Source organism: Mytilus edulis, chromosome 9 (assembly GCF_963676685.1).
Source record: "Mytilus edulis chromosome 9, xbMytEdul2.2, whole genome shotgun sequence".
Taxonomy (NCBI): domain Eukaryota; kingdom Metazoa; phylum Mollusca; class Bivalvia; order Mytilida; family Mytilidae; genus Mytilus; species Mytilus edulis.
In genome coordinates, this window is record NC_092352.1 from 32087279 (window position 1) to 32099360 (window position 12082).

A 12082-nucleotide genomic window follows, 5' to 3' on the forward strand; every position below is an offset into this window, starting at 1 on the left:
CTCCTAATAACTATATTAATGCCTCGGGGAGCTATTGGCTAATGATTGCTAATCTCTTTACCTGTGTTTTTAATTCACACCTGGCAATTAATCACAAGCTCCAAACTATTATTATAAAGAAATAAAAATTCCATACCAACTGGCTTCATTATTTAATTACTCAACAGGTCAGACAATTGTCAATTATGATTTAAAATTAAATTAAAACTTGGTTTAATTTCATAGAAAAAAATATTTTTTTACTTCTAACACACGTGCTTTGTTTACTATGTAATAAGCATGTTTGAAATTCTCTTCCACAGATTTAGACAATTAATTGTAAATATAAAATAATTTCATCCTAAATAAAGCTAGTGCAACTATTTTAATTAATATTCTTACACTATTAAAGGTAAAATATTAAAAAGCCGATGATTTCCTGTGATTTGGATAAACAAAACTAATCCCGGAAATGAGTCCGGAATTGTTCGTTTTAGTATTGTCGCAGTACATCCGGTTTGAATTTTGACTTCAGAATCAAAGGAAGCGTAAGCAATAACTGAGAATATTATCGTTTTGAGTCATTAAAATCATTTTATTTATAAACTGTTGCCTTCCCTTAATTGCTCTTGAACGATTTTTGGAAAATGGTAGGACAAATCATGAAGTAAATGCGATGCAACAGTGAAACAAGTTTGTTGATGCTACGAACATGACGATCGAGTATGAGCATACTCATAATGAGTCTCATGCAGTAATGTGATTTTGACAATCATTTTTTGAAAAGGGGCATCAACTTTTAAGTTGTATGAAAATGACCGAAATTAGGTGAAAAAATTTCCGGATCCTTGTATAGGGGTTACTAGATCTCCCTTCGCTGTTGTTGACGCAGGTAAAAAAGTCAACAATGCTTATAACCACTTATCACTTGATTTACATAATAGATTTCTTTTTAATTTGCTTCTTCAAAACTTGGTCTTACAAGTAACAAGTTATTTATTCATTTTTTTTAAATCTATTATCTGACCTTCAATTTTTTATTTTTACATGTAGACTTTGATTTTATAAATTATTCAGTTTGGACATACATGTACATTGAAAGATATGACAGAGAAGTGACTTCTCTTTTTTTAACCTGACAGAGTGAATCTGAAAGAATAAAAAGAGAAAAATATCCAAATCTAATGAGTTTACATATTATTTATGGCATGATAAGATTAACAAGAACAATACCAGGGTGGACCTGCATCACTGCATGCCACTGATTAGGTAATATATGCATGTAACACAGGTAAACATGATTATCAATCATAAGCCTGATATCCACAGGAGCATTTAAAAGTAAGTTGATGGGGTTTTGACAGGGTCAGTCTGCACCATTAGCCACTAGTCCAATGATCCAGACGAGTCAAATTTCATTAGGACTAGTAAGTTTTTGCAAAACTTTGTTTAGACCAATAAGAGAAATGTCAGAATGTTGGTCTTCGGACTAGTACTTGAAAAAGTTTTTGGTGCAGACTACAGGGTTCTCCCTATTTAAGTGGTGAGCCCTGACCGATTCAGATGAGTCCTGTACTATGAAAGTTACATGTATGACTGTTCAGTAACTCAAATATTTCTCATCTTGACCATCTTATTCAGCTCAAACTGGGGAGACTAATGAAAATTGGTTTAATCAAGTTAATGTTTACATGTAAAACATAAAACACTAACAAACATGACAAACAAAGCTTTGTACTCTTCCAATTCGAACATGAGTGGTATTGAATTTCTCATTGTTGAAGAAAATACATGTATGATGACATTTAGTGATTTTCATCTTTGTCCTAAACTGAGTCCTCGAAAAGTGGTGGACTAAACATGCTAAAGGCTTTGACCACATAAAATTGCCAAAGACTAACACAATTTGTGACTTTTTTTTGTGTTTCCATTTTGTCGAAAGAAGGAACAGATTGAAAAATGCAGGATATGTTATCCTCATACATGTACATGTATATCTGAAAGTGATATATAAATGTTGTACATGTTGTATAAACAGGCTTAAAGGAGTTACTTGAACCTGGGATGATTTTGAATTCTAGAAAATTGTTAAGGGATTTCGGGATTGACTCTTTCACGCTTTCGGGATCCAGGATTTCTTTTTTCTGAATTTTTGGATTTACTTTTTTTTTAATTCAGGACTTTGGGATTTCATGTTTTAAACGCCGGGATTTTGGGATCAGGACCCCCTATTTGGCAATTCTTATTCCCATTCTCACACAAATGATTTGGAGTTGCTGCAATGTAATATGACAATAAGTCTTTCTGTCATTACGCAAAATGAATCCCAAAAGTGTACAGAATGTACATGTACATGTATCATTGTTTAACATAATGAATCAGGTCACTGGTGTTAATTTAAAGAAATTACTGAAGCAAAATGATGCAGTTCAAATAGTTATAGTGGCAAAACCACCTGCTACCAAACCAAAGGAAATTGTAGCCTACATATTTTTTTGTAGCTTAGTAGCTATTTTACTTTTTGATGGGATGGATTTAGTAAGTTTTTCTCTGACAGCAAATTCTGAAATATAGGGGGCTAGCGTAAAAACTTTTAAAAAAAAATACGGAACCACTGCCAGCCAAGCAGTACATATATATATTTTACATCTTTTCTAATGATCTTACCCTCTGCTATCACATCTTCCACTGTTACACTGAATCTTCCTACAGTGAACACTTTTCCTACATATTGCTGTGCTGAAGAGTCGTTCTTTGTAAATAGTTTTTTCATCTTTAACTTAAACTTGTATCAGAACAGCAATCTAAGGGCATAATGTCAAGAATAAATGATGTTTTGACAACAGTAGGCGGTTCTCAAGAATTGCAGGCTGAAGCACAATAATCGTATGTCTGTCATGTATAACCTTCACTTCAATACAATATTTAAAGATAATGTGGAACTATAATTTCGTCACAGGGTGTCAATCAAAATATATAGAATTATGACATTGTAAATTCTATTTCATCTAAGTTGATATTTCTTCATAAGTGTTATTGTGATTCATCCCAAGCACCTGCTGCCAAATTCCTTCAAATCTCGTACGATAGTCTATTAATCACGTGATTGAAAATGGGTTACTATTTTCTTTAAAAAATGAACTACTGGATCTTTTCTCTCAAAGTCTTTAACTTATTATGTTTAAAAGAGTGAAATTTATAATGAAAACTTCATTTAGCTAGCACTATAGTGGTTTTTTTTTCAAAAAATAAAGATACGGTTTCAATTTGTGAAAATGAAATCTCGCGTGAATTTTTTATGTAGGTTTGTCTGAATTCCAAAAAATATATCTAAGTAACCAAAATCATTTGTCCAGAACTATCATTGGCCTCAATGTCATGAACTAGTAAGATTATTTCATGAAAATTTGAGTCTTATAACTTTTAATTGTAATAGGTATTGTAAATAAAAGCCATCAAAATTATGCAAATTTAAACCACATAGTTTTGGGTAATTAGATAGATTTTTGCAGAGGGAAAATCAAATAGGTGGAAACTGGATTTGTTGAATACACTATTATTTGTTGAGTTTTAGGCTAATTCACAAGAAAGTTATACATTGGCTTTGAGGGTAATACATATAGAAGTCATTTCAGCATTTTGTCTTTGTAGATTCTGTAAATGTAGGCACACCTCCAATATGGAGTTGAATAAAAACTAAATAGTGTCCTTCAATGTATTTTATTCAGTTATAAGTTTAGAATATGTTCTAATAAACAAAATACTACACAGTATATTAATGAAAATGACTTCTCTTGTTCCACCACGGTTTACATCAAATAAATTCACAATAGTATTTCAGGAGCGGATCCAGCCTTTTTTAAAGGGGTGGGGTGGGTCCGGTTCGGGATCGTTCGCCCTGATTACATGTTCGCCCTAGGTTCGTTCGCACTGAGTTTGTTCGCCCTGGTAATCCGTTCGCCCTGGGTTCGTTCGCCCTATTTTTTTTATGATATGTATATGTTACATTAATGAAAGAAATATATATTTATATATATTAAAATTTATGTATATATATCTATTAAAAGTTAAATACAGAATCTTAATTAAATAAAGTTATTGGCTGCATTGTTACAATGGGGTTCGTGTTGTTTATTCTTTAGTTTTCTATGTTGTGTCATGTTTACTATTGTTTTTCTGTTTGTCTTTTTCATTTTTAGCCATGGTGTTGTCAGTTTGTTTTAGATTTATGAGTTTGACTGTCCCTTTGGTATCTTTCGTCCCTCTTTTACACTTTATTTTCACAAAAACTAATTTCCTAGTAACGTAATTACATACAGATACTAACTTAGTTCTCAATACCTTGAAGTCATAATATCTTGTAGTCCTGAAATTTACAGGAACTTATAACCTAGTAGCAACTAGCTGTAGACAACTTTATACATCGTAAATATTCGGCGAAATTGTAGACTGACTTCAACATATTCAATTAAATACACACAACACAACACTATATTAAAAAATAAAAATCGTAAATATTCGGCGAAATTGTAGACTGACTTCATCATATTCAATTAAATACACACAACACAACACTATTATAAAAAAATAAAAATCAGGGCGAACGGTCTCAGAGCGAAACGGAACTAGGGCGAACAGTAACTAGGGCGAACCGAAATCAGGGCGGACGGACCCAGATTCGGGTGGGTCCCAACACAGGACAAAAAGGGGGGTTCCAACTATATGTCCCATTCAAATGCATTGATCATCAAAAAAAAGGGGGGGTTCCAACTTCCAACCCCTGGAACCCTCCCCCTGGATCCGCCACTGGAATTTTGATTGTAACCCTTCGCATCCATGCCAGCCACATATCTGCACATGTAGGATTTAATAATGTCCCCCATGAAAAAATGTCCACCGGACACATTTTGACAATATTTAATTATTTAAATGTGTCCTAGACACAATTTCCTATGAAAACATCTCCTCAGGTATAAAAAAAGTGTCCATGACCATGGACATTATTTACTACCATAATATTGTCCAGGTGGACATTTTTTTCACAGAACATTGTGTCCGCCAGGGCATTTTTTTTATATGATTAAAGTATTAAATGATATCCATTGCCTTGTTATTACTGGACGCATTTTAACTTTAATTACAAACTTGAATTCATTATTACTTTGACATAAAAATTGTCTCATTGGCACTCATACCCTTCTAAGGCTTCTTATCTTCATATCTATATCTTTTAACATAATTATATACATGTATAATTCAAACTCGAATAAGTTACAGATGCTGTTCAGTTTTATTTTCCTTGGAAGACACAATTTAATAACATTCACTACGAAAATTTGCTCTGCAGATGGACCATATTTCATAACTGTTGAAGTAAAATGCTGTCCACTTGTCAACAACATTTGTTCCGCCTAACAAAAGTTCTTGTAACTTTGTTATAAACAATGCCATAATACCTGTTCCAAATGGAACAAATATTCCATAACCTTTATTCCGTTAGGTTAATTGATTGATTGATGGTTGCTTTACGCCGCATTAGCACAAAAAGGCTATATCGCGGCGATCCGTTAGGAACAATTACTGTAATATTTGTTCCAGTGGAAATAATATTCCATGATATTTCTTCCATTTGGAACCTATATTAAGATGGAACTTATATTCTGTGACACACTTAGGAGACAATATTTCATGGCAATGGATATCATTTATTTTCTATTGCCTTCTTCTCTGACATAATAAATATAGTTCTTAGAACTTAAATTTCTCTATCTTCACTTCCATCCTTTATTTATTTGTTTACATTTGTATATTGATCAATTTCTCATCAATCCTTCATATTCAAATTAAAATTCAAGTCTAATAAAACTTTGTAATGACCTTTAATTTGTATTACTTCCCTTGGAGGACTTAATTTAGTAGCAACTACAAATGTACTATGAAAATTTGTCCTGTAAGTGGACACTATTTCATATTGTTGGCAGTAAAAACATGTCCTTTTGAGGGACAACATTCCATGGCAATGGACATTATTAAATACCAAATTTCAATGAAAAACTGTCCACATGAACACTTTTTCACAGGACACTATTATGTCTTACACACACATGATAATAAAAAAAAATCATATTGGTTTAAAATTAACAGTCTACATAATATATTTGCCTAAGTATATTGAAACAATATTGACAGGATGTTACATCATGGACTATCTGGTCATGAATTCTCATAACATACTTACATGTATAAATATTTATTTAATTTTTAAAACTAAATCAATGTTATTATATATATATATATATATACCAATAGAAATAAAAATTTAAAGATATTACTACTGTGTGAATTTTACAACCTTGAGAATAGATTTATTCAAAGGATCATTTAGTTTTTTTTAACAAAAAATGCTGAAAAATGAAAAAGAACCATGAAAACAACATTTTATAGAAACATTATACATTGTCATATTTTTCATAATTTTAAAAGAAAGTTTGACAAAATAATTAACGTCTCTTACAAAATTAAACCACAAGACTATATCTATAATCTAAATATTAACTGCAAATAAAACTAAGTCTATATCATGTATATCAGTAAAATAATAAAGATATAACCCACTGGCAGTGACTGACTAAACCTTTACAACTGACAAGGGAGAATGTTGGAACCTTTGTTTGGAAGTTACATAGCATTAATGTCAGGCTCAACAAAATTAACAATGTGATGGTCATGGCATAACTATTTATTATTTTTTAATTGCAGAATAAATTTCACTAGAAAGATGGACACACTACCAGGTGTGACAGAGATGATACAGGTCTGGTTAGAGAAAGTTTTTGGCGGAGATTCTGTACCATCATATGAACTGAATAAAAGGACTATAGACACATTGTATAAATTGATGAAACTGAATGAAAGTAAAGACCGAGATACATCATTAGTTATTGATGATCTTAGACAGAAAACAGAGGAATACAACAGTGAAGCAAGAAGACTGGAAAATCTTTTGAAAAAAATTAACCTACCTGTGGCAAATCTGTCTCAGTCTGGTATAATGAGTTTACGTACATTAGCTAATGTTGCATTATTGATGCAAACTAAGGATGTTTCTGAAACCAGTTATTTATTAGCACTTCAACATCTTCATGATGAATTGTATAAAACTTCTGAAGAATTGAAGCGTGAAGAAAGAATCACACAGACACTTATAGAAAAAACTAAATCAGCTATTCATAAATATAACTGTCTGAAAAAAGCTGCTGAAGACCTGCAGGAACAAAAATCTAAACAGCTTCCAGAAATGGAAAAGAGAGCAAAAGAATCAGGTTTTCTTCACAATAAAGCTAAAGAATATAAAGAAAAAATAATTCAGTTTCAGAATGAATTGGTTAAAAGTAAAGCAGATCCCTCCATATATCATGGATCGTTAATAAAAAATTCAGAGGAACTCCAGGCATTGAAGAATCAATTAGCTCCACTGAAATCTAAATTGCAAACATACCATAGTCTACCACCAGATGTCTCTCTGACTAAAGTAAAAATAGAGGAACTTAAACAGGAGCTTGCCAGATTGGAATCAGAACTTTCTAGAAGAATTGACTTGATGCATATGTAAAGGAGAAAGACTTAAAATGTTTTAACTTATAAATCAACAAAAGCATATGCTATTGTTTCCAGGGGGAAGGGGGGTTCCAATATAAATATTCAACCAAATGAACACTACATGTACTTTTTTTCGGATATAGATATAACCTGTTTCTAAATGAAAATAACATTATTTTGTAAATATGATTAAAAAATCAGGATTGGATGCATCCATATTTATAAATATTTTACTATGTCATAGATTCTAGCATTTATTCTATGTATACTACTGCACTCGTGGTACATATTTTGATTATTTGACCAAATATAATGAAATATAAAGTCATTTGATTTTTGCCTATATCATGTTTATATAGCTGACTTGGTATCGTGGTAGTGTATTAACCTCAAGTGTTTGAGGACTTGCGTTCAATTTTGAAAAAACTTTAAAAATTGTATTAACTGCTTCTGTTCAATAAAAGCATGTTGTATACTAAGGAATTGGATAAAAGCAATGATCAGCTCAGAGTAGTGTGTCTGATAATAGGATTACACATCTTCATTCATCTCATTTAGCACATTCCACAATTAAAATGTTCCCTGGCCTGTTAATCTTGAATATATGAAAGGATGTACCTATCTTTAACTTGCTTGTAATAGTTGCCGCTGAATGACATGAAGAGCTGTAAATCAAATATTTCTAGAACCAAGGAATTGTATTGCACTATACAAATCCTTGCTAGAACTAACTTGAGTCATCTAAGTGAGAGAAAAAAAAATGCAATTAAATATATAGAAACAAGGTATAAAATCAAATCTTCCCATTATGGTAAATGTTTAGAAAAAAGAAAACTAATTAAAATTTTTAATTTCCAACTATATAGTCTACAAGGTACTTTTTATCCTGTAATTAATTTCATAACCAATGATTTAAAAAAAAAAAATCATAGATTTCTTTTTGCACTGTAGCATACAGTTATATACATTGCGCCCATAGTAGTTGATCACTTATTTATATAATTTCTCAAATTACAATATACTGGTATCATCACCCTTTTAAGTTAAATCGGTTTAAGTCTTAAATTTCAGTGTCCTAGTGAATAATTGATACAGAATGTTCCGAAAATTCAATAAATAAAATAAACACTGTATTGCAAAAAGGAACACCACATTCAATGTCAAAGCAATATATTCAATTTTGATCTGTTTGCAAATCAATAAAAATTTAAAAACCATATAGTTAAATATATAACATGATGAAAATTGCAGATGGTTTCTGTCTGTGTGATTACATCACCTTATTAAACTTACAGCTTTGTTTTATATTCCAATCAATATGATTAAATGTTTTAAATTCAAGTTATAAAAAGGTATAATACTGGTTAACAAAGCACAGGGACTTTCTATACTAAAGAAAGTCCCTGACAAAACATTAGGAAATTATCTCCCTTGTCACAATTACAAAACTAAAGTATATCACTGCATACCCTGTCATATAGGGTGCACCATTATATTATTATACAAGAAGACACCATAAAATAATTCAGACACATGAGTTGAATTATCAGATTTATACCATACAACAGTCATGTATAATGTTATCTTCAGTATCCTGGAGTTTGATGAACTACTTAAGAGGAACAGTAAAAGAAAAAATAATCATTCAAGGGCTCTCTTGTTAAAATTTATGAAAATTTTGACCATGTTAATTTATGAGAAGATTTGATATCATGCTGACAATTTTGGCCATTAAGTTTTTCTCTATATTTAAAAAAAAATCATAAAAATTTGTAAAACTAGTTTTTCAAGAGGAATAACTCCTGTAAGGGGTCAAAATACATTTTTGGTCATGTTGACTTAATAGTAGATTTTCTCCTCATCTACTATTGTTTCTGCAACAACAATAATCTCACAAATATAATATGAATCATCTTACAATATTAGTCATTCTCACTTATTTGTAGATCTTGTCCTCAGCTCTCCTGCTAACCACTTTTGCTATTTATAGTTTAGTGGTGGATCCAAAAAGGGTGTAGGTTCCAGGAGTTGTTACCCCTTATTTTTGAATGATCAATTCATTTGAATATGGAGATAGTGTTGGAACATCACCTCTTTATCCTGGGATGAGAACCCCCTTTTAAAAATGCCGGGATCCGCCCTTGCCGAACTGCTCTCGATGTTTAGACAAGTTATATATATATATATATATATATATAACTTGTCTAAACATCAACCCAACAATGTTAGATTTGTAAATTGGCTTTCGCAAATATATATATATATATATATATATATATATATATATATATATATATATATATATATATATATATATATATATATATATATATATATATATATATATATATATATATATATACTATAGTAAGAACAAAAAAATATCAGTTGACTAAATCTACAAATAAGTCAACATTGATGAAATCGTCAGTCAACCTTCATTAGGAGTTGTTGCCTTAAAATTACGATTTTGTTCTTTTCAATTTTTTTTTATTTGGCTATTATTTTGAAAACTAATTTGTAAACAGAAACTAAAGAAATAGCAAGAAATGATTAGCAGTAGACAAAATCTACAAGTAAATGAAAACGGCTAGTATTGTTCGATGACTGCTTAATGTGATTTAAATTCATGTATGTGTTCTATTGGCCGAATTTATAAAGGCAAAACTTGTCAGCTGAACAAAATCAACTGATGAATCAGCATTGCCAAATCGTCTACCCTCTTCTTACAGGAGTTATTGCCCTTGAATGACGATTATACTGCAGTTAGTGGTAACATGTTCAATTGAATAATGGTTTGTTAAAAACCATTTGAAATTCCCTTTGTTGTTCGTTTGTGTCTTTAAGTATTTGGATGATGTCCTACTATGGGTTGGTACTTTTTGTAATTGTGTTTTAGATTGATTTGCAAAAAAAAAAAACATGCCTTACTTTAAAAAATATTATTGATCTGGACTTAAGGCTGTGTTTAGGTAGTGTAGTTAAATCGATATTATTTATGCTGTTACAAGAGTTACAAGTTAGCTGCTTTTAATCTTTTGTGAAGCATCTTGTATTGAGGTTGCCAGACACCGGTGTACTATTTTGCAATCACTTGTCCGTCATCCGTGGTCTGTTAATCTTTTAAAAAAAATCTCCTTTGAAACTAATGCGCCATTTGAGATCATGTGAAATAAAACTTTGCCACAAATATCATTATCGTATACATTTTTTTTTATGTATTTTATTATCCTGTAGACCAAGCAACATAGCTGCTAAGCCTTAACATGATCTAACATAGAACATAAGGATAAAATGCAACAATTTAGATGAAAATCTGTCTGGATCCGACATTCTTATAATGTAAATATTTACCTAGCGTCTCAAACACGTTAATGGTTTATCAGCAGGACAAGGTCTATAATTAAGTCAAAATTAAAGAGGCGAAAGAAAATTATATTTGAGCTGTAAAAGTCGAAACCTAACTGTTTGAGACTCAGATTGCCATGGCAAAAACAACGAAAAACGACAAAGGGAGGGGGGTCTGTAACAAAGTTTATTTTATGTCAATGTTTATGTATGAATGTTACAACCCCGTTTATATTATCAGAAAAAGCAAAATACCAGATGACCATTCGCCTAGCCTTGATGATAAAACAATCCAATTGTCCTTTATTATATCAAGAAGCCAGGAACATAATGAAGAAATTAATACTAATCGCCAGATCCTTAATTGATATTCAACACACTATGATCTAGATCATTACTTTAGTGCCTACTCATGTGCCTATATTACGGAACCTCTAGTATAAACATCACCGTTTATGGAACGAACTTTACAATCACCAGACAATTCTAAGGTAAGTATTAAACCTGATGCATCTTTAGATTAGGCAGATTATTGATGTGCTCGCACTCGTCTGCACACATACACTAAAACTTTGTATTATTTTCATGTTGTTATATTAATTATTCATCGTTTTATTATCAAATCATTACATTACAGATCTCTGGTGCTCAGTCATGGTAAGCAGATCCTGCTTCACGTGTGGCACACGTCGTGTTGCTCATGCAGGTACAAATCCAGTGATAAGTCTAATTCGGCATAGGTGAATTCGAGGAAAAGGGGATGGGATGGGATTGTGGTTAATTGAAACATATCCGTAGTCATCTGTGAAACAGATGTTCCATAACGGTCAATCAACTGGTGATGGCGTCCGTAAACCTTTCCAAGGGACAGTCATATCTATAATTCGAGAAACCAAGAAAACCAAGAAAACACAGTTCAATAACATTGAACCATGACAACGAGGTCAAGTTCAGATAATATCTTCCATACAACATGTATACATTACAATTAGTCCATACACCAAATAAAATTGACCTTAAAGTTTGTAGTATCTGAGGAAAGGGACAAATCTATGGAAACTTAACATTGACCAACGAACCATAAAAATGAAGTGAAGGGCAGATGATACCTTCAAGACATACATGTTCACAAATCATTCTTTGCACCAACATTTGT

General features: G+C 31.5%; 2 protein-coding genes across 5 annotated transcripts in view; one reads left to right on the forward strand and one right to left on the reverse strand.

Moving 5' to 3' along the window:
• The window catches only part of LOC139488163 (AP2-associated protein kinase 1-like), a 39415-nt gene extending 36153 nt beyond the window's left edge, over positions 1–3262 (reverse strand). Inside the window, exon 1 of one of the 2 annotated variants that reach the window (XM_071273586.1) lies at positions 2647–3262. In XM_071273586.1, coding sequence (XP_071129687.1) covers positions 2647–2752 — 106 coding nt within the window. In that variant the 5' untranslated portion in view covers positions 2753–3262. The remainder of the gene's footprint in view (positions 1–2646) is intronic. The other variant, XM_071273587.1, reaches the window with a different exon arrangement.
• Positions 3263–3307: 45 nt separating this feature from the next.
• LOC139488164 (HAUS augmin-like complex subunit 1) lies at positions 3308–8057 on the forward strand. 3 transcript variants are annotated; one of them, XM_071273589.1, is made up of 2 exons: positions 3308–3365; positions 6739–8057. In XM_071273589.1, exon 2 carries the CDS (start codon positions 6758–6760, stop codon positions 7589–7591), a length of 834 nt encoding a protein of 277 aa, XP_071129690.1. In that variant the 5' UTR covers positions 3308–3365; positions 6739–6757; the 3' UTR covers positions 7592–8057. The 3 variants fall into 3 exon arrangements, with proteins under 3 accessions (XP_071129690.1, XP_071129689.1, XP_071129691.1); XM_071273588.1 differs by lacking the exon at positions 3308–3365 and adding an exon at positions 3476–3589; XM_071273590.1 differs by lacking the exon at positions 3308–3365 and adding an exon at positions 3483–3507.
• The last annotated feature ends 4025 nt before the right edge of the window (positions 8058–12082 follow it).